General features: G+C 37.2%; 1 protein-coding gene across 4 annotated transcripts in view; it reads left to right on the top strand.

Moving 5' to 3' along the window:
- Positions 1-24,378, top strand: part of PARD3B (par-3 family cell polarity regulator beta) — a 1,041,870-nt gene that overhangs the window by 521,534 nt on the left and 495,958 nt on the right. For 3 of the 4 annotated variants that reach the window (XR_011074130.1, XM_068544613.1, XM_068544615.1), the window contains exons 6-9: positions 13,054-13,140; positions 18,735-18,860; positions 21,013-21,371; positions 23,730-23,869. Coding sequence is in view for 3 of the 4 variants with exons in the window: in XM_068544613.1 (XP_068400714.1) it covers positions 13,054-13,140; positions 18,735-18,860; positions 21,013-21,371; positions 23,730-23,869 (712 nt within the window). In the remaining variant the exon portion in view is untranslated. The remainder of the gene's footprint in view (positions 1-13,053; positions 13,141-18,734; positions 18,861-21,012; positions 21,372-23,729; positions 23,870-24,378) is intronic. The other variant, XM_068544614.1, reaches the window with a different exon arrangement.

Here is a 24,378-nt window from a genome sequence, read left to right as displayed (position 1 = left end):
TTATGGCTGCATGAACAAATTAGCTCAGCTTTCTCCAGATACAAGGAATTCAGAGAAATGGACTACTGGACTTTTAAAAAATAATATTCTTTAATGAAAATACATATGTGTATCTGTATAATTTGATTATCACAAGGGACTTTTTGCATGAGTGTTATTATCACTTTTAGCAGGCTAACGAGTTGCAATTCAGAGCGATTAACTTCTAGAGACCCAATCTACATTCACCACTCTTGTCTCCAAATCCTTTGACTCCAGTGTTACCTGTTGTGTGCACCTTCACTGATTCCTTGGTGTTTTATTTCATGATGCATAATCAGGGCTAAGAAACTTGATGTGGTGAGCACCAGTGTAGGAAAAATCATCTGAAATTAGTTTGAGGCCAAGATCAGAAAGTAGAGTGAATGCAAACCCCATTGCTTGCAGACTCTCAGATGGGGGAAAGATGAGGATTTTAACGGCATGGAATGCGAAGCTGGGGCGGGGGGTGGAGGTGGGCAGAGTGGCAGGAAGCTTAGAGATTAAAATTGTAGGACAGGACATTGGTTCTAGCTGGTATGGGATGAGGAAGAGAAAGAATGGAAGGAAATTAGGAAGACACAGCTGAGTTACATCATCAGTTTTCTCCTAAGGCAATGATAGTCTGATACCCCACAGAGCTTGGCCCAAGCATAGGACTTTGGACTCACTTCCATGCAGACGGCATAGAAGCTAAGTAAATTACTGCGGAGTCCATCTCAAAATGGCTTCAACCTGTTGTGATGTTTTAATTCCCCTAGCTATTGTTCAAGCCTTTGTTACTGTCTGTCAGACTATTGTAACTATTGTAACCTACTAACTCTGCTCTGAAGTGTCAGTCTCTCCTTATTCTCATTGATCCCACATATCACTACTGGATAAAAATTTTTTTCTTTTTTAAAATTTATTTATTTATTTATTTATTTTTATTTTTTATTTTTTGGCTGCACTGGGTTTTTGTTGCTGCGCGCGGGCTTTCTCTGGTTGCGGCGAGCAGCGGCTGCTGTCAGTTGCAGTGCACGGGCTTCTCATTGTGCTGGCTTCTCTTGTTGCGGAGCATGGGCTCTAGGCACGCAGGCCTCAGTAGTTGTGGCACGCAGGCTCAGTAGTTGTGGCTCGTGGGCTCTAGAGCACAGGCTCAGTAGTTGTGGCACACAGGCTTAGTTGCTCCGTGGCATGTGGTATCTTCCCGGACCAGGACTTGAGCCCGTGTCTCCTGCACTGGCAGGCGGATTCTTAACCACTGTGCCACCAGGGAAGTCCCTGGATAAAAATTTTTAAACCACAGCATTTATCAAACCATTCCTTAGTTCCAAAACTTTTGGATTTATTGAAGTCCTGAGTTTGAAAACTACCTATGTAACCGTGGACTATTTATTAAACGTCTTTAAAATGTTCTTTTTTTCCTATGGAAAATGGGCAGTTACACTAGCAGCATACTAAATGAAAGGCTGGATAAACATTAATTGCTATTGCAATTATCATTATCACACATACTGTAGTTTATTGTAACTATTTGTCATTCTGCCAAACAAGACTATGGATCCTCCAAGGATTCCTGACACCAAGCACAGATCTTGGAACATAATAGCAGCATATTTGTGGAGTGAATGACTGAATGGATAAAACACAGTGCTTCATAAATCATAAGCATAAGTATTAACTGCTCACCCATTATTAACACAAGCATTTATATTTAAAGAAAAATAACATTTAGAGGCAGTTCTCCAAATAGTCTTACAATATATCTTATAATAGTCTTACAATATATTGTAAGACTATCTTACAGTAGTCTTACATGTATCTCTTATGAAGTACTACTCAATGTACTTTGATCATAAGAAGACAATGAAGCAAGAGGTTTCTATTGGATGTTTCTTTTTTAAAAATAAGATTACCACTTGGTGTGCACTCTCGTTCATCCACAGGGGTGACCCATTGCCCCTTCTGAGGACTGCTGTGCAGCTGACAGGGTCTTGGTGCTCTGGCCTGATGTTAGGCCTGAGCCTCTGAGGTGGGAGAGCCGAGTTCAGGACATTGGACCACCAGAGACCTCCTGGCCCCATGTAATATCAATCGGCGAGAGCTCTCCCAGAGATGTCCATCTCATTGCTAAGACCCAGCTCCACCCAATGGCCAGCAAGCTCCAGTGCTCGACGCCCCATGCCAAACAACTAGCAAGATAGGAACACAACCCCACCCATTAGCAGAGAGACTGCCTAAAATCATACCAAGTTCACAGACACCTCAAAACACACCACTGGACGCGGCTCTGCCCACCAAAACACAAAAAATCCAGCCCCACCCACCAGAACACAGGCACCAATCCCCTCCACCAGGATGCCTACACAAGCCACTGAACCAACCTCACCCAGTGGGTGCAGACACCAAAAATAACAGGAACTACAAACGTGCAGCCTGTGAAAAGGAGACCCCAAACACAGTAAGTTAAACAAAATGGAAGACAGAGTAATATGCAGCAGATGAAGGAGCAAGGCAAAAACCCACCAGACCAAACAATTGAAGAGGAAATAGGCAGTCTACCTGAAAAAAGAATTCAGAGTAACGATAGTAAAGATGATCCAAAATCTTGGAAATAGAATGGAGAAAATACAAGAAACGTTTCACAAGGACCTAGAAGAACTAAAGAGCAAACAAACAATGATGAACAACACAATAAATGAAATTAAAAATTCTCTAGAAGGGATCAATGGCAGAAAAACTGAGGCAGAAGAAGGATAAGTGACCTGGAAGATAAAATAGTGAAAATAACTACTGCAGAGCAGAATAAAGAAAAAAGAAAGAAAAGAATTGAGGACAGTCTCAGAGACCTCTGGGACAACATTGAACACACCAACATTCGAATTATAGGGGTCCCAGAAGAAGAAGAGAAAAAGAAAGGGTCTAAGAAAATATTTGAAGAGACTATAGTTGAAAACTACCCTAACATGGGGAAGGAAATAGTCAAGTCCAGGAAGCGCAGAGAGTCCCATACAGGATAAATCCAAGGAGAAACACACCAAGACACATATTAATCAAACTATCAAAAATTAAATACAAAGAAAATATATTAAAAGCAGCAAGGAAAAAACAACAAATAACATACAAGGGAATCCCCATAATGATAACAGCTGATCTTTCAGCAGAAACTCTGCAAGCCAGAAGGGAGTGGCAGGACATATTTAGAAGTGATGAAAGGGAAAAACCTACAACCAAGACTACTCTACCCAGCAAGGATCTCATTCAGATTCTACAGAGAAATTAAAACCTTTACAGACAAGCAAAAGTTAAGAGAATTCCGCACCACCAAACCAGCTTTACAGCAAATGCTAAAGGAACTCTCTAGGCAGGAAACACAAGAGAAGGAAAAGACCTACCAAAACAATTAAGAAAATGGTAATAGGAACATACATGTCTACAGTTACCTTAAATGTAAATGGATTAAATGCTCCAACTGAAAGACATAGACCAGCTGAATGGATACAAAAACAAGACCTGTATATATGCTGTCTACAAGAGACCCACTTCAGACCTAGGGACACATACAGACTGAAAGTGAGGGGATGGAAAAGGATATTCCATGCAAATGGAAATCAAAAGAAAGCTGGAGTAGCAATTCTCATATAAGACAAAATAGACCTTAAAGACTATTACAAGAGACAAAGAAGGACCCTGCATAATGATCAAGGGATCAATCCAAGAAGAAGATATAACCATTGTAAATATTTATGCACCCAACATAGGAGCACCTCCATACATAAGGCAAATGCTAACAGCCATACAAGGGGAAATCGACAGTAACACAATAATAGTAGGGGACTTTGACACCCCACTTTCACCAATGGACAGATCATCGCAAATGAAAATAAATAAGGAAACACAAGCTTTAAATGACACATTAGACAAGATGGACTTAACTGATATTTATAGGACATTCCATCCAAAAACAACAGAATACACTTTCTTCTCAAGTGCTCGTGAAGTATTCTCCAGGATAGATCATATCTTGGGTCACAAATCAAGCCTTGGTAAATTTTAGAAAATTGAAATGGTATCAGATATCATTTCTGACCACAGTGCTATGAGACTGGATATCAATTACAGGGAAAAAAACTGTAAAAAATACAAACACATGGAGGCTAAACAATACACTCCCATTTACCATTGTAACCAAGAGAACACTGAAGAAATCAAAGAGGAAATCAAAAAATACCTAGGAACAACTGACAGTGAAAACACGACGACCCAAAACCTATGGGATACAACAAAAACATTCTAAGAGGGAAGTTTATAGCAATACAATCCTATCTCAAGAAACAAGAAACATCTCAAATAAACAACCTAACCTTACACCTAAAGCAATTAGAGAAAGAAAAACAAAAAACCCCCCAAAGTTAGCAGAAGGAAAGAAATCATAAAGATCAGATCAGAAATACATGATGAAGGAAACAATAGTAAAGATCAATAAAACTAAAAGCTGGTTCTTTGAGAAAATAAACAAAATCGATAAACCATTAGCCAGATTCATCAAGAAAAAAGGGAGAAGACTCAAATCAACAGATTTAGAAATGAAAAAGGAGAAGTAACAACTGACACTGCAGAAATACAAAGGATCATGAGAGATTACTACAAGCAACTATATGCCAATAAAATGGACAACCTGGAAGAAATGGACAAATTCTTAGAAAAGCACAACCTTCCAAGACTGAACCAGGAAGAAATAGAAAATAGAAACAGACCAATCACAAGCACTGAAATTGAAACAGTGATTAAAAATCTTCCAGCAAACAAAAGCTCAGGACCATATGGCTTCACAGGCGAATTCTATCAAACATTTAGAGAAGAGCTAACACCTATCCTTCTCAAACTCTTCCAAGATGTAGCAGAGGGAGGAACACTCCCAAACTCATTCTACAAGGCCACCATCTCCCAGATTCCAAAACCAGACAAAGATGTCACAAAAGAAGAAAACTACAGGCCAATATCACTGATGAACGTAGATGCAAAAATCCTCAACAGGATACTAGCAAACAGAATCCAACAGCCCTTTAAAAGGATCATACACCATGATTAAGTGGAGTTTATCCCAGGAATGCAAGGATTCTTCAATATATGCAAATCAATCAATGTGATATACCATATTAACCAATTGAAGAAGAAAAACCATATGATCATCTCAATAGATGCAGAAAAAGCTTTCCACCAAGTTCAACACCGATTTATGATAAAAACTGCAGAAAGTGGGCATAGAGGGGACCTAGCTCAAAATAATAAAGGCCGTATATGACAAACCCACAGCCAACATCATTCTCAATGGTGAAAAACTGAAACCATTTCTTCTAAGATCAGGAACAAGACAAGGTTGCACACTCTCACCACTATCATTGAACATAGTTTTGGAAGTTTTAGCCACAGCAGTCAGAGAAGAAAAAGAAATAAAAGGAATCCAAATTGGAAAAGAAGAATTAAAACTGTCACTGTTTGCAGATGACATGATACTATACATAGAAAATCCTAAAGATGCTACCCGAAAACTACTAGAGCTAATCAGTGGATTTGGTAAAGTAGCAGGATACAAAATTAATGCACAGAAAACTCTTGCATTCCTATACACTAATGATGAAAAATCTGAAAGAGAAATTAAGGAAACACTCCCATTTACCATTGCAACAAACAATAAAATACCTAGGAATAACCTACCTAAGGAGACAGAAGACTGTAAGATACTGATGAAAGAAATTAAAGATGATACAAACAGATGGAGAGATATACCATGTTCTTGGATTGGAAGAATCAACGTTGTGAAAATGACTCTACTACCCAAAGCAATCTACAGATTCAATGCAATTCATATCAAACTACCACTGGCATTTTTCACAGAACTAGAACAAAAAATTTCACAATTTGTATGGAAACGCAGAAGACCCGGAATAGCCAAAGCAATCTTGAGAAAGAAAAATGGAGCTGGAGGAATCAGGCTACTTGACTTCAGACTATACTACAAAGCTACAGTAATCAAGACAGTCTGGTACTGGCACAAAAACAGAAATATAGATCAATAGAACAGGATAGAAAGCCCAGAGATAAGCCCACGTACATATGGTCACCTTATCTTTGATAAAGGAGGCAAGAATATACAGTGGAGAAAAGACAGCCACCTCAATAAGTGGTGCTGGGAAAACTGGACAGCTACATGTAAAAGAATGAAATTAGAACACTGTCTAACACCATACACAAAAGTAAACTCAAAATGGATTAAAGACCTAAATGTAAGGCCAGACACTATAAAACTCTTAGAGGAAAACATAGGCAGAACACTCTATGACATAAATCACAGCAAGATCCTTTTTGACCAACCTCCTTGAGAAATGGAAATAAAAACAAAAGTAAACAAATGGGACCTAATGAAATTTAAAAGCTTTTGCACAGCAAAGGAAACCATAAACAAGACGAAAAGACAACCCTCAGAATGGGAGAAAATATTTGCAAATGAAGCAACTGACAAAGGATTAATCTCCAAAATATACAAGCAGCTCATGCAGCTCAATATCAAAAAAACAAACAACCCAATCCAAAAATGGGCAGAAGACCTAAATAGACATTTCTCCAAAGAAGATATACAGATTGCCAAGAAACACATGAAAGGATGCTCAACATTGCCAATCATTAGAGAAATTCAAATCAAAACTACAATGAGGTATCACCTCACACCGGTCAGAATGACCATCATCAAAACATCTGCAAACAATAAATGCTGGAGAGGGTGTGGAGAAAAGGGTACTCTCTTGCACTGTTGGTGGCAATGTAAACTGATACAGCCACTATGGAGAACGGTATGGAGTTCCTTAAAAAAACTAAAACTGTAAATACCGTATCACCCAGAAATCCCACTACTGGGCATATACCCTGAGAAAACCATAATTCAAAAAGGGTCATGTAGCACAATGTTCATTGCAGCTCTATTTACAATAGCCAGGACATGGAAGCCACCTAAGTGTCCATCAACAGATGAATGGATAAAGAAGATGTGGTACATATATACAATGGAATATTACTCAGCCATAAAAATAAACGAAACTGAGTTATTTGTAATAAGGTGGATGGACCTAGAGTCTGTTGTACAGAGTGAAGTAAGTCAGAAAGAGAAAATAAATACCGTGTGCTAACACATATATGGAATCTAAAAAGAAAAAAAAGATTCTGATGAACCTAGGGGCAGGACCCAGATGTAAAGAATGGACTTGAGGATACAGGGAGGGAGAAGGGTAAGCTGGGGCGAAGTGAGAGAGTCATGGACATATATACACTACCAAATGTAAAATAGATAGCTAGTGGGAAGCAGCCACACAGCAGAGGAAGATCAGCTCTGTGCTTTGTGACCACCTAGAGGGGTGGGACAGGGAGGGTGGGAGGAAGACGCAAGAAGGCGGAGATATGGGGATATATGTATACATATATGCTGATTCACTTTAGCATACAGCAGAAACTAACACAACATTGTAAAGCAATTATGCTCCAATAAAGATGTTAAAAAAAATAAGGTTGCACTTTAAGCTTCTCTTTAATTAGCAAGAAGTGTATGCAAAAGCCTTCCCTTCATTCCTAATTTCTGGCTTATTCCTGACCTCACGTTATTCCAGATATGCCTCTTTTCCCATGCTGAAAACTGTCATCACATTTTATCCTATCTTCTCCTTGGCCTCTCATTTTGCAAATTATTGACAGAGTCCATTTCATAATACCTTGAATCTTTCTCCATGTTTTCATGCTTTATTCCTATAATCATTGCTCAATCCCTAGTACCTCTCAGCTACATTGTTGCAGTAATTTACTAATTCCTACCTCAAGTACCAATTTCTCCCTTGTCTTTCCCTTTTCCAGTTGATCCAACGTATCACTGCCAGGTAAGATATTTCTAAACCACTGCATTGATCTTACTGCTCTCATTTCCAAAACCTGTCGTGATTCCACCTTCTAAAAAATTAAGCGTGCTTTTTTTTCGTTGTGGAATTTGACATATCACACTGAGGTTTGATCTCAAGCTGATGGGTCAGCATTATCTCCTCATTATCTTACCCTCTGTTCTCCTCCCTTCCTTACCCCTCCTCCCCTCTCCTCCTTTCTTTAGTGTCACAGCCAATCCATGTGTCCACAAACCATCCTGATTCAGTGTCTCAGTGCAAACTGTTTCCTCTCCTGTGCATGATCTCTCCACGCCCTCACCAGCTTTTCTGGTTGAAGATTCATTTACCCTTCTCAGTTCCATCTAAAATTCTACTTCCTTGGAGAAGATTTTCCTGGTTCCAGCTTTCCTTCCTGATCCTGTTCCCTTTTCTGTGAACCTCATCAGAAAGCACCTCTACTTTGAAACTTACATGTCCAAGTGGTTGAAAACTACTGCTCTGAGAAGCAGTAAATTCCACTTTGAGTCCTGACTTTACCTTATATAAATGGTGTGATGTTGGACAGATTATTTAACCTCTCTAAGCATCGGTTTACTTATCTGTAATGGAAGTGATATGTTTACGTTGTACATTTGATGTGAGTACATGTTATAATACCCAGAAGATGATTAACATGCTGCCTCCCCCCAGATAGCGTACATTCATTGGGAACATACTGCAAGTACTACTACTGTTCTATTACTTCGTATTATTTTTTGTTACCTGTCCTAATCTGCCTGCTGATTATGAACTCCTCAAGCATTAGACTTTGTTTTTTCCTTGCAGAACTTCTTCATTGGAACTACTCAATTGATTGCATTAAGTGAATCCCACCACCTTTGACAACAGATTCTTTGTTAGATTTTTACTCAGTATATTCGTATCAACAAGACATTTCATAAGTTGTTAAAAGAGTAAATGCTAAGCGTTCTCATCACAAGAAAAAATTTTTTTTCTCTTTCTTTAATTTTGTATTTATATGAGATGATGGATGCTCAGTAAACTTACTGAGATAATCATTTCATGATTTATGTAAGTCAAATCATTATGCTGTACACCTTAAACGTATACAGTGCTGTTGATTATATCTCAGTAAAACTGGGGGGAAAAACCCAAGACATTTCACTGTCAAGTAGCCTTCGGCGTCATCAGCAAGCTCTTCTTGGAGGTCTCTCTCTGTGGTCCATCTCTCACATTGCTGTATATGACAGTCCTGGACATCAGTCCCCAAAGAACACCCGCCAGTAACTTCTCTCCACTCATTACCCACTGTGTTCTCTGTCAGCAGTCTAATTATGAAGAAAATGTGTTCCTCAATCCTACAGTATTTACAGATTAAGAAAAAAAAAACTCTTACTGAGGAAATCAAGTTGAGGAAAATTTGGAAAGTTTGAAATAGGTTATTGCCTTTTTAACCCATAAGCTTCTTTGTTCCTTCAGAAAGTTCTAATAATAATACTAATAGCTGATATTATTGAGTCCTTTGTATATGCCAGAGACTGTGTGTTTGATGTATTTGTATAATATTCTCCATTTTTTTCTTTAAAACCAGCAACTCTATTAGGAATTTATCTTAATTCCCTCATTGTCTAAATGAGGAAACGTACTTGTGGTCTTAGTTTAAATGATTTACTCAGGCAGCTGACTCAAAGCCACCACTAGGATACACTTCTCTCTAATTTCATAAGTTAATCATGATTTCCTCCTGAAACAAAGTATCTCCCCTTCCCTGCCCTCAGACCTGTGTCTTCCTTACCCTAAACTAGTGGCCGATCACTGGGTTGACTAATCTTAAAGATGCTGTGCATTTGCCTTGTGCGGAGAAATTAGACCTACAACCATCCGTCTGCAGCCCCTGCTCTCCCTCAAGCTTCATGTCTTTCTGCTGGAAGGAACCAAATGAAGCACTTTCCATCTAGTTCTTGCCATAGCCGTTCACAACAGGCTCATTTTAAACCACTGATTCTGTACTTTCACCCATAGTTTTGTACTAAAGTCTTAGGTAGGTAGCAGCTGGTTCTAGTGATTATTTGAATCAATTTTGTCAGTTGGAGCTTAGAACATGTAGCTTGCTTAATACTATTGGGCCTAATGCTTGGTGACCATCTGCTTTTGTTTTAGTACGTCTTAGAAAGTTGAATTAGCTATTTTGAGCTTAGTGAAATCTTCCGACTTTTCTTTTTGTAACTGAAATACTTTTCTTTTGCCCCGCAATTCATTTTTTATCTGTTTTTCACAAGTAGCTGCCAATCCCTTTTTCTTTCCACTGCTAGAATAGCCTTCTCACCTCATTCTCTACATTTTCCATTCTCAGTCTGCCTCCAAAACATAAATGTGCATACCCTGCGCACCGGTCCTTGAACTCTACTGTGCTGTTTGCCTAAACAAATAACATTAATAGCATATTTTCACATCTTAGTGAAATCTCATTTTATGAGATGTGTATTCAAGTAATTGTGTCTAGCCCTCCTTGCTATGTTTATCTTCCATGAGGGTATATATACAGGGATTTCCACAGAGCTCCATCAAGTATATAAAACACTGAGTGGTGTTTTCCCCTTTTAAAATAAATTTTCAAAGATGGACTGGTCTATGAGTTTCCTTTTTCAAATGCTTTTCTTTCCATCTTGAAACAAATAATGGATAACAATTTATAAAGAGCATGGTAAAACATAGTCTGTGTAAAACTTATAATGCTTGTCTATAGATCTAATAGATCTAATTCTCTAAGTATCTGCATTTAACAGTCAACAAAATTGAAAGTCTTTTATGCTGCTTTTTCTGGGATAGTAATATTTTTGTGATAGTAATTTAACATTTGTCAGATATCATTCTAGCCAAAAAATAGTGACTATCATGTATAAAGATAGCATAAAAGTTTATTCTGAAATACTGAAAAAGGGAATCTTATAAAGTTGAAATAAACCTTAATACTGCATCCTCCAACAAAGTTTTAGTGTTTTGAAATAAGATTGATTACTTTAACAAATTATGTGATTTACTTTTAAGTAAATGTAAGAATACAAGTTTGAGGATTACTAAAGAGTAGGTGTCAGTACGATACATAGAATTTATTATGTTTTATAGGAGAGGTTTTGAGTGGGATAAAGAAATACTTGCAAACTAGAAAAAAGAATCCATAAAGCCATTCTAAAATTTTTTAAGCTGAAATCTTGTTGTCTAGACTAAACACTTATATTCCAAAAGCATCTATATAATACATATGAACACTATCTATCAGCATGTGGATATTTAATACATTTATTAGGAAAGATTTGTGTTATGCTCTAAGTGTAAAACTATAAAATTATGTTATAAAGGTAGAGATAATAAAGTTTCAGTGGTTAAACAGAATTTTCGTCTCTGTTTTTAGAAGTCTTTACAATAATATTATAACCCTAGAATGTGTATGCTTTGGGTTTAGTCTTCCTCAAATACCTACGAATGCACTATAAATCTGTTATATAAAAGTTATTTCTTTGCGGTCCATTGAAAGCTACACAACTTTCTCTTCCCACCAAATATTTTATATTCAGGGCTTGTAATGCATACCTATATTTAGGATTTCATATGCATATATTCATGTAGTGTCTATGCTTACACAGAAAGTATAGAAAAGAATCTACTTTATCCCTTGATATTAGCACTCTAAGATTTATTTTATTTCTAACTTTTATTCCAGGCTTCTGATATAACCTGCTTGACTGAACAAAGTTTAAATATATCAGCAGTATCTGAGCAAAACTCATTTGAAATTTACTATCAGTTTTGAAATTCCATCCCTTTCCATTTATGTTGGAAACTAACATGCTCTTTTTTGCAGTTCTTAATGATAATAGGTTTGCAATGAAAACACATTAAAAATAAGCCTAATCCACTGATGAGAATATATTTAATATATTTATTTTAGATTGCTGATAATTTAGGAAGTACTTCATGCAGAGTGAATTCATTAGGCATTTTGCTTTCTTAATGCTGTTCTCAACTTTCCAGCAAGGAGCCAAAATTTTCCCATTTTCAATTTGGAGCAGAAATGTATTTGTAGCAGCTGTAGCTCTTAATTTGACGTCTAGTTTCAGGTCATTTTCATGTAAATAGGAAACAATAGAGACCTGCCTACAATTTCCATAATGGAGATGTTTGCTTCAACTTTATCATTTTTCCTCTGGCAATTTTATTTTCTCTCTCTGGGATTAAAGGAGCCAATAATTGTTCATGGTTATTATTTTTCATCTTTATAAAAACTTGTTAGTTCCACTTTCCATTACTCCAAAGCTCCCAGTGCCTTGTATATTTCAGTCATACACACTATCCATTAATGTTTCTAGCTCATCCTTTCCTTAATCTGGAGTAGGTGAGGCAGGTCAGGCTTTCCATTTCTTTCTGTAATACATTTTCTCCAGGCTTTTCAACTTCTTTTTCTACGTCTAAAAAAAATAAAAAATAAAATAAGAGGTGAAAATTTGGAATTGTTCCATTGAATACAACTGATGCCTTATTGAAAGGCAAGTTTTAGTTTTGATTTATAATGCTTTGAACATGCCCATATGTATTACCAACTGTGGCTTCACAGTTGTTTAAAATGTAATTATGTGCTTTTTCTAATAAAAATGTGTTTTATTTCATTTTTCCTCTGTTCTGGAGGAAAAATCCTCCTTTATGTTTTAAGCATAGATATGCTTAATTCAATGTATTTTATCATCTATTCAGTAATTTTCAAGTGTGTCTCAATGGGGAGAAATTTCATTTTTGTGTACATCCTTTTAAATATGTTGATTTATGCAGATTAAGTTAAGTAGGAAGTTATTTTTGTACGTAGTCATTTCCATTTTTTCCTCTTCTAGGAAAAAAATAAGAAATCAGATAGTCTTTTAAACATTTTATTTCTTGGATCTTCTGAACATACCAGCAAATCATGTACTCCTTTGATTTCATCTCTGCTGTTGAATTTACAGTAGTTGTTATAATCCTAAGTTTTTTTTGTTTTTCTTTTTAATATGCCACATCTGGTTTTTTTTGTTTTTGTTTTTTAGCAGAGACTCATTTGTGCTCTTTTTTTTTTTTTTTTTTTTTTTTTTTTTTCCTGTCCCAGTAATATGACAAGAACAGTGGAGATTTCTGGGGAAGGAGGCCCCTTGGGAATACATGTAGTACCTTTCTTTTCATCTCTGAGTGGAAGGTAAGATGTTTTCCTTATATCAGAAGCTCATACTAATGAAAAACTTGACTTGAGCTCATTTTCCCAAACATTTTTTAGAAGAGGATTAAGTGTATGTCTCTGTTATTTAGATAGACACCTCAAGATATACTTCTGTTGGCCACTTACGTGTTAGAAACAAAATAACATCACTTCTAGGATACGATGGAAAAGAAATCATGGCTTCTGCATTTACAATTAACTAAGAAGTACTTTATTAAAGTATTCTTATCAGTGACACATAGTAGACAGAAATCGTGGAAAGACTTTAACATATTGTTAGAGAAATATAGCAACTGAATTTTTTAATGTTCAAAAATACACTTAAATAGAGTAATTCCAAATGGATATTTCTTGATATGCCTCAGGTTTACAGAACTTAGAATAATAAATATTCTAATATTATAAGTAGTTATATCAGAAGCTAAATATGTTTTGATTTTAGCTATAGTAGCAAAATGCTATTATTCTATTTATTTTGTTCTAAAATAAAATGTAACCAATTAAAAATAATTTACCACATCCTTTTGAAATTTTAAAGACATTATATTTCTAAATCCATGCTGGTAAATGGTAATTTAGATTGCATCACCATCTCTTGAAATTTGTGTTTACTTAACTAGCTGTAAAACTTGTTTTACTGATGGGAATGAAAGTGTGTGCCTGAGAGTTAATATTAGTACTATTATAACAACCTTACAAAACTAGTATTAGATATTACGTTATTATAATACTTTTCAGTAGGATGACTACCTTTTGCACTAGATTGATACTGACAAAGGCTGTCAGAAACTTAAAGAAAATGAATTTCTCACCCATATGATATGATTTTAATTAATTTGCTAAATTCATTTTCTTAAATATATCATTGAAAAGGCAAAATACCTGATTTTTGCTTAGGTGATCAAAGACCAGAAAAGTCAGTTGATTTTTCTCAAGGTCATACAAAATCCAGATATCTTGACTTGACCTCACTCCATTGCTCTTTCTAGAACAAAACTTTTCCCAAAGCTTATATAATATTTATTTACTGGTTCTGAATATTTATTCAATTTGGTCTGCCATATAGCGGGAAGAACAGATTTAGTCATGATATTTTGGTTGGCATCATTTTCAGTAGGTAGCCATCTGCTACCTGTAATTGCTAAGTCATCACCTTCTTTAGCAAATAACATCTGATGCCAAGCTCTTGCTGGAATGAATGTCCGCTAAAAAGAAATGAACTGAAAATCTAGTGGCTCTTATTGTCTCATTTCCTGTACGTGTTAATAAGCATGTTTATAAATGTTATGGGTTATGGCACAAGACAAGCTGAGGTTGTTTTTGATAGACAGAGAGAGTATTTACCCAGTTGTCACGAGGAATTCTAATGGCTTTTGTCAGAAGTGTACTGGTAGAGCTTTGGGAAATACCAGTGTGGCTAAATTACTAGGCCCTTTAGCTTAATGAAGCTGGAATAGACCACAAGATCATCCCAATTTTCAAAACATGAAGAAATATACAACATGACAGTCACCCTACATCATTTTCAATCGTTCAGAAAAGAAGTTGACCCTATAGACCAAAAATCACCTTCTCTCACTTCAAATGAGGAAAAGACACTAGAATGCATTGATTTACTCCCTGATTCTTCCTGGTTCTGATTTCTAGCATAAGCTTTATAGAATAGGAAAAAGTATTGGACTCGGATTTGGAACAATTGGATTTGAATCTCACTGTTCTCTTTTGTATAACCTTGAGTGAGTCCCCTAAATTTGCCTCTTGTGAATACCTACTTCACATCAAGGTTGTGGGGATTAAACCACATTAAAAATGTGAATGCTCCTTGTGAAACACACAACATACAAATGTGTAAATTATTAGGATTAATACTATTTTGGCTAAAACAGAAAAACCTTGTTCAGAAATGAACTTTTATAAGTTCATGGTCAACTGTTCAGTAAATTGGTGAAATAGTTTTCTCTGTGTGTGTGTGTGTGTGTGTGTATATTTTTTGCTCTCCACTGGTATTATAGAAAGGAAATTTAATTAAAAAACATAAAAAATAATATGGAAGTGGAGACATGAGCCAATAAAAGTTAAGAAGTAATGAGTACAGGCTGAAACAGCACACTTAACTCAACCCATGTGTCTAGAAGCAACTGCATACAGAGTGTGTCAGACAAGTGTCTGACTTCATCATGCCATATGGTTGCCCTGTGTGAGCACGGGGGATGGGGGGAGTTAAGGTCATAGTGGTAGACTTAGTTCTTCATTTCCTTCCATTTATTGGTTTGTGTCATTATTTTAAATTAGAATTTACATTTAATTATTTACTAAGACTACTGTAATTCGCTCTGCCTTCAATTTCTTTTTAATTTTTTTCTTTTACAAAAATAGAGCCACACCTGTTGTAGAATTAAGATCCCTAATCAAAGTTAGAACACCCCGAGTACAACACACTGGCTGCTGTACTTAATAAGGCCTCAGTGGTTTCATTGGGGTGCAGAATGCTGCTTGTACGGAGGACCATTGGCTCGCACAATAAAAACAAAAATGCAAGAAAAAACAAAACAAAACAAGAGTCCCTGAAAGTAAAAAGCAACTTAATTTCATTCATTTTTTTTTCAAAAAAAAAAAAATATATATAGTTTTATTTTAGAATTAAAGCATAAAATCTAATTGTCAGTAAATAAAGATAGCATAATGTACCTGTTTCATAGTAAAGAGAGCTGAATATGAGGCAGAAGAAGGAAGGAATGGGTGAAGAGTGATATATAATGTGAGCAGAGGAGATGTTTAGGTAAAAATTCTAAGCTGGTGAGCGGCCTAGGCCGTGTGATACAGTGGGAAGAAATGAGGAGGCCAGCAGGGCGTAGGTTTGTGCCTAAATGGTCACTAGAAGGGCAAGAAGCAATTGTTACCCCTCTTATTCTGCAGGGCTGTGGGTTTCAGCCTCCTTTATCACTGCTTCTTAATGCAAATTAACTGGTTCATCTCGGCCTATAACTCATCGACGGCATTAATTTTTAAATCCTGAGAGTCTTGGTCCCAAACGAGATAGCTACCCACAGCTCACCCATTTGGGGCAAAGACGATAAAGAGGGACTCTTTTCTGAGCCTTCTCATACTGGTCTGGATGAAATCAAACTGGAAGGCATTCACCCCTTCCATAGAATAAAGAAGGCAGGAGTGGTTTGTTGCCAGGGAACAAACTAATAAAATCAGTTAGTTTTACATTTTACCAAAATTACCTCTGACACATGGGTTTTACAGTTGGGCTTATTCTGTCAATAAATTTTTCATGGAAAGTTAGGTTATTTAGTTGAGTGAGGTTCACATAGCATACTCCAGCTGTAATATGCCAGCTAAATTGCAACCCAGTGGCCTGAAAGAATTAATTCATCTCCCAAAATGTGAAATTAAATCCTAGGGAGTAACATTACATGACTGATGATGTACTGAATTAAAGGAAGACTTGAATGCTTGTTAAAAAAATATCACTTACATAAACTAGTTTATAACCACATGTGAGCCTCCTAATGGGTCGTGTTATTGTGAATCCACCATAACAAAAATCCAAAATGTGAACTATTAGAGAGTTGTTCAGTTTAGGAAAGAAACAGTATTTTATTCTATTTCTTTCCTTTTTTTTTTTTTGACATGTCAAATAGTTCAATTTTTAATATTATGTTATGAGATTAAGGTGGGATTAGTACTTTAAATATATTAATTTAAATCTCAGATCCTTTATCAAATAGTAGCTTTGGCCCTTATTCTCTTCCACCCAGAAGATGATTAATTTACTAACCTACTAGAACTAGGAAATGAAGCATCTCTGCACACTTGGCCTGTGACCCCAAGCTTTCCCCACAATAGGTGGCATGACTATTTGCTCTGCTCTCTCCTGCGTCAGCGTACTGTGTTCATTTAACTTATTTAAAGTAGAGATCTAAATAGCCCTGCATGTGCCTCTCCTCCGGCTGTCTTGAGATGACGTGAGCTCATCAGATGAACTGAGGCCCTGGAGGCCGAGGTCCCACTTTGTGGCAGCTCCAAACAGGAAGATGGTTTTCTCTTCCACTTTCATTAGCAACTCCCCTTTTTTATGGCAGACCCTATTATACACGCATAAAATGTGCTCATGTTTTATTTAGATTCGAGACTTAATGCAAAGGGACTACGTAATAGCACCTAAGGCCCCTATATGAAAGAGGGTGACAAAGTAGGAAAACAAGAGGATGAGGGAAGAGGAGGTGGTGGTTTCTCCACATCTAGCAGATTCCTCTTGGAGAACGTATCTGTCTGTTTTATCCTGAGACACCTGGGACCCTGACATGCCGCAAGGAACAGGGAAATCCCTCCCATGAGAAATGGCTAAAGTACACACAAGTTTGATTTCTTTTAGTTTTCAGTTCAAATACTACCAGTATGTAATAGGTGTGTGCAAGTACATACACACACAGTTGAATTCTTTCTTTTTATTGCTGTAGCTTTCTTTCTCCTTTTCTTTTTCTCCAACCCCATCCCCTGCTGACTCTAAGCCACAGCCCCGAAGCACCAGGAGGTTCAGGGGATCCTCTCTGAATCCAGACTCTTCCTGGTTGAAATTTCAGACAACTCTTCCCAAAGCCCTGATTTCATCCAGTCACCATCTCGCTCAGAAGCAGTGAGTGGCATGAGTATTACTCCAGCCTCATCAGATACGTCCATCAGCTGGTGTTCAAGGCCCCTTCACGTGGCACTGGCCTCCACAACCAGTGTGAGCTCCCACCCTGCTCCCCGTACACACACCTGTTCGTTCCTGCCTCTGTGTGTGTTCTCTCTCTCCTCCTATCCAAACCCCACTCACTCTTCTCATCCAGTTTACATCCCACTTTCTTCCCAAATCCTTCTATGAAGACTCTAGGCTTATAGCTCCAGTTTTTTCGTTTCTCCTGTACTTCAAGCCTGTGCTGAGCCATTGTCCTGGTCCTACGGCCCTGTCTCATATTCCTCCATCAGAAGTGCATAGAGAACACTCAACACACACTTGATTCAGTGGCACTAACAAATGGGACCGAACTTCCTTCTAAACTGAGTAATACGATCTTTGCTAAACATTTACTTCCTCAAATGCATATTATTGGAAGAGGTAGGAAGACTGCAAAGAAACAACTGTGAATACCTAATCCTCTCCCATTATCAAACATCGAGCTGCCCCCTGGGCACCAACTCAAACTTACTTATTACAGTCAGCCCTTCTGTGAAGCCCCCTCGAAACCACGAGTCCTCTGTGTCCTCAACTCTACTGAGCAACGCTAGCCTTTTCTAGGTTAACTACAAGCATGAGAAACGGGATTGTAGGTCATTGTGCTCTGGGCTGATGTTTATGTATATGTGTCTTGAAGGGCTTCTTCTCTCTAGTGAGTCATGTGTGCGAGTGTGTTTTTTTGTTTGTTTGTTTACTAAGGATTTAAATAATAAACAGTTGCCTGAATATAAAGCATACTTTCTTTCATAAATAGAAACCAATATTTATTTCTGAACAGTTACAAATGGAGAAACAACTCGCAGGTTATTCAGTCATTCTCTTCCAACCTAAATGTTGCATTTAGGATTCTAGGGCTCTTCATCCGCGGCATTGAAGAAAACAGCAGGTCCAAGCGGGAAGGACTGTTTCACGAAAATGAATGTATTGTAAAAATCAACAGCGTGGACCTCGTAGACAAAACCTTTGCTCAGTAAGCATTTTTTTCATTGTTTTATTTACTTTATTGATTCCTAGAATGCTTATAATCATCACTGAGCTCATTATGATCAAAAATGTAGGTAGAACTTCTGGTAAGTTCCCTTTGACCCCAGAACATCTATTTTCAAATGTGTCCTGTGTTTTAGCATACTCAGAGGTGGGCTGCAAATGTCCCTGACAGCCCTGAGAAGGGCAAACTGCAGAATAGAGCAAACCTTCTGTCTGGCTGTCTTTCTGGGGCATCGATAGATGGGTTTGTTTTTCTTGGGATACAGGTCAGTTAGACTGGTATTTAAGAACTCTTCACAGACTATTAGTTCGGCTTATTAATTAACTTACTTGGTGTCAGTAGTCTTCCTTAAACTAAATATCTGTGAGAGATGACTGTGAAGACTCACTGAATAATAGAAACAAATGGAAAAAAATGTTAAAATACTCTCCCTCAAGAAATTATTTCTCTGCATGTGAAAATGTTACAGGAATAGGTCTTTGTACCTAAGAATTAGAGTATGCAGCAGTCTGCATATGCTTTTTTATATGTATATTGGCATTACAGTGGAACAAGGGAATAATCACGAATACTCTTTAGTAATGATCACCAACCTCTCTTGTTTCAACCAAAACAACTCATAATATATCTTCTCTGTGACCATTAGTTGCCAATATTGTGTTGGGTGGAGGGACAGTGCTGTAGCTGCTTAAGTGTGGAAGAAAATGAAGCCTTAAGAGTGTATTTCTAAAAATAATGAATAATAGGCAAAATTATAACTATTATCAATAATGATATTATTTTTATATATCACTGTGCTTGTTACCAGGACTTAATAGGAATGCAAGGCAGACATTATTCTCCCTATATTATAGAGGTAGAAATCAAGGCTTATAAAAATTCAATGTGGAGTAGAAATTGACTCCTAGTCAAGGAGCTGACCAGAGGAGTTGGGCTGTCTATGTGAAGTCTTCTCCCTCCTCCCCTAACATTGTAAGCTCTTCATGAATAAAGTGAGGGGGAGCTCAGATAGCAGTTGGAATTATGATTAATTGTTATTTGGTGTGGCTGCTAATAACAGAGACCTGAAATAAAGGTAGCTTAAACAATATTTACCTTTTCTAAGGACAGATAAGTGTGGAGATGGCAGTCCAGAGTTGGAATGGAGGGTCCACCATCATCAGTGAGTCAGGCATCCTCCATCTTTCTGCTTTGCCATCCTTCTTATGCGGATGCTATCTTTAAGCTGTCTCATGGTCACAATATGGCTGCTGGAGTTCCCTCCATCACTTCTGAGTTTTAAGAAATAGGAAAGAGAAACAGTAGAACAAAAAAGTTTCTGCCTCCCAGATGAGCCAGATTTTCTCTAACCTTTCATCTCATTGGCAAGAAAGCTGGGAAAGAGAGTTGTTTTACCTAGTCATAAGGTATAAGGAGACATAAGGAAGAAGGAAAGAAAAAGTAGTAGGAAATTTGAGGAAAAGCACAAAGCGCTAAGACAAAAAAGTAAAAACATTAGGGACTCTATAATAGAATAACAGGGAGGGTGCATTTTGGATTGCCAATCCACTGTGATATTTGACACAGCCAACGTACCTACCAGACGTCTCTGTGGGGAAACGTTTGTGTCAGAATTGGGCTTCTGCAACACAACCCACATTAGGAAAGACCTGTACTTTAGATTAAAGTCTTAAAAGGAAACCAAATGATAATCTGATGGGGACTATGAAAGATGTTTGTTCCATTTAAAATCAGAGCTTGCTTTTATATTTACTTCAGTAAATACTTCTGGGTAGAATTTCAGATTTAGAAATGCTTAAAAGCTGTGGGTCATTGGACAAGTTACTTAAGCTCTCTGAGCCTGCATTTCTTCATTTTGCAAAATGAGAGCTAATTATACTTACTTAACATGGTTGTTAAAAAGGTTAAATGAGAGAATCGTGCATGTTGATAATGCACATGTAGCCCAGTGTGGTGGCACCTGATGGGCAGGCCATGCATGGTAACTAGCATTTAGTTAGCAAAGTCCTATTGGTAGTAATAGTGATAGTATCTCCTGTGCTTATGCTCCTGGGATGCTCCTGTAGCCGTGAGGCTGGGCGCTTTGGATGGCATGCTAGGAAGCGGTATCATTATATGTTCACTGTCTTTCAAGGGCTCAGGACGTCTTCCGTCAGGCAATGAAATCTCCAAGTGTGCTGCTCCGTGTGCTTCCACCTCAAAACCGGGAACAGTATGAAACATCAGTCATTGGACCTCTTAACATTTTTGGTAACAATGATGGCGTTTTGAGAACAAAGGTGCCACCTCCTGTCCATGGAAAATCAGGAATAAAGACAGTAAATCTCACAGGAACAAGCAGTCCTGAAGAAGATGCATCAGCTTCCCTGCAGCAAAGCAAGAGCCCCCGAGTACCAAGACTAGGTAGAAAGCCATCCTCTCCCTCCCTCTCTCCGCTCATGGGGTTTGGCAGCAAGAAAAATGCAAAGAAAATTAAGATTGACCTAAAGAAAGGTAATTATTAAATTATGCTTAAGAGCATTCTATTATTGTAACATGTAAAATTGGTTAAGAGAAATGCATTAAGGCTAATTTTGTTAATTCTCCCTTCATTTAATTGAATCAAAGAATAGATTTAAGTGTATACTGCAGTAACTTAAATTGCTTAAAATCGTGGTGCTTTCTTACTCTTTTTTCTGGAGAGTGTAAATTATTTGAAGCAAGAAAATTGTAAAGACCTGCTGTGAAACAGAAAGAACCATTACAAACTTGGTAGGAACAGAGTGTTATTGTATCACAACTTAATACTAAATAGGCACTGAAATTCAGTTATCTGTTTTAAGCAAGATTAGTGATTTTTGAAGCATCCTTTAGTCCAAGTCCGAAAAACCAATATGTTGTTTCTGGTTCTCTAAGATAGTTTTATACCAGCAGAAAATTATTCCTCAGCAAATATATAGTAATTATTAATTTCACTAATTCAACAATGCAAATAATTTTTCAAGTATTCTTAATTTCAAAAGCATGTATAACCTTTTTTCTTCATCTTTTTCAACTTTTTCATCCATTTGAAGCCCAGATCAATAAGACTCGATCATGTGTGTTCATAGATATTTATGCAGTATTATACATACACACATACACATTCATGTATTTCTGTGCTTTTGTTTATTTTGTAACTTCTCCTGATAATCCCTTCCCCCACTGCAACCTTCTGCAACACACTGTGATTTTCAAGACTCCATTCAAAAGAAACCAAGATTTTATGGATTCTTGTCTGAATTAATAGGAAATGTAATGATCACAAGGTAGTTTTAGAATACTTATTTACATATATCTAAAGCAAATTACATGTACCTTTAATTGGGATATAGAGATTATTCTGAAAAACCCTCTGGTCAAAATTTTGTCCTCCTATAAGAATTCTATACTGGGAAGAAAATGTATTGATAGGAGGCACAATTAGGCTTTTTATGTAAATGCATCACTTGTGCTTTTCATACAAATTGTGCAGCTATGTATAAGACATGGGGTTGAGTGCTTTGAGAATAGATAAATCAGACACAGAACGTGACCTTAAAAATCCATCAGAAAGCCTTGAATGCAAAAATAAAGAATATTACATCCCACAGCTGTGTTTTGGGAAGGTTAATCTGACAGAAAAAAAGATACACTAAAGAAGAAAGCATACAACAAGGGATCAGTAAAGGGTGCACGGTGTCTGTCTGAATATAATATATATGCCTAAATTGCTGACTGGATGTAGGCAGGAAGAGAGAGGAATTACTGTTATTGCTGAGGTTTTCAGCCAGGGTGTCTTGCACAGTGGAGATGCCATTACGAGAAATCAGAATTTTAAGTAGAAAAGGCAAGGATCTGGGTTGGAGAAGGAAGTTCATAGTGAAATTTAAAATGCTTGTGGAAGTATGTGCATGGTAATATCCTGGAGACTGACACCAGAGAGATTAGAGACAAACAAAGTGATGTAAGTGTCATCTGTAGGGAGATGGTAGTTGGAGCCAGGAGCATGGAGGGCGGTCTAGAGGACAAATTGTTCCAGATCCTTGGGGAACATCTATGTTTACGTGGGAGAACGATGGGTAAGAGAAAGACAGACATGTTGTGATCAGAGAGGCAGGAAAATAATCAGAAACTAAAAACATGAATACCAATGGGGGGAGTTAATTTCAAGAAAATGGTTGGTGAGAAGTGTCAAAGCTAGAGAAGGGGAAAGATCAGAATCGGAAAAATGACTGGATATGGTCATGGGTAGGTAGTTGGTGATGGAAGATTGAAGAAGCAGTAGGATTGACGTAATGATTCTTTAGGGTAGAGAAATCTAAGCATACCTTCACATAGAGTGAAAAAAGACATAAACTCAAAGAGAGAAACTGGAGATGCAAGAGAACTGGACAGGAGTAACAGGAACGAGTGATGGGACAATGGGATGCTGTACACAAGGAATGGAGACTCAGGGGGAGGGGGAACCACAGGCTGGCTAGCTGATTGAAAGCCTGACATGTCAGATGGCCTCTTGCTTCTCAGGAAAGTATGAAGTCAGGTTATGGTTTACTGAGAAATCAGTCTCCCAGGTATATAGATAACATGTGGTGTTTCTTCTAGGACCTTAGTAAATGAAAGTTTTATATATCTACACTGGCCTTAAATTCACTGTGATTCAATCATGGCCTGTAAGGAACTGTAATCTGTATTTAAAACCAGAAAAACTGAAGCATATTTAAAATATTTACTGGAATGTCAATACTTCACTTATTCTGCATTAGTCTAAATTAGGTGGATTTAACTATAAAATTGAATATAATATTACTCCTGCTGAAGGTGACCATGCGTTTTCCTGGTCTTACACACTAGGACCTGAAGGACTTGGTTTCACTGTGGTTACCAGAGATTCTTCCATACATGGTCCTGGTCCCATTTTTGTAAAAAACATTTTACCAAAGGGAGCAGCAATAAAAGATGGCCGCCTACAATCAGGGGACAGAATTTTGGAGGTAAGAATTAGAATGAATATCTTCAATAAAATCTTTCTTAGTGTTTGAAATAAGTATATAAAATGTATTAAATTTTGAATTCAGTATGTTGAAAACTGTACTTATAGACAAGATAAGGACTTTAATTAGAAAACTGGTTAATCAATAGCCTATCTTTGTAAGCCCTCAATAAGGACAATGATATGGGGCCAAATAACATTGAAACGTTTTCCCTATCTCCTCTTTCTTACTTCCGCCTCTTAGAGTCCCTGGGGAATTTGGGTCAAATCCACGAGTTCATCATATATTCAATTAGGGCTAAGGATTTCAAATTTGCACCCAAGCCCTTGTAACAGTTTCCTTAGAGTTCTCCAAGAGTGGGCCAGCCTGTCTCAGGTTGGTCTATGCATATAGAGAAGTATTTGGAATACCCAAAGCAAGAGGCTTTTTTTTTTTTTGTCATTTATTTTTGTTTGATAGCATCATCTTCTTGGCTAAATATATATTGTCAATTTACCTTTCAAGAAATC

Source organism: Eschrichtius robustus, chromosome 5 (genome assembly GCF_028021215.1).
Source record: "Eschrichtius robustus isolate mEscRob2 chromosome 5, mEscRob2.pri, whole genome shotgun sequence".
Lineage (NCBI taxonomy): Eukaryota > Metazoa > Chordata > Mammalia > Artiodactyla > Eschrichtiidae > Eschrichtius > Eschrichtius robustus.
The sequence above is the reverse complement of the archived record's forward strand: the minus strand, read 5'-3'. Positions and strand labels throughout refer to the sequence as shown.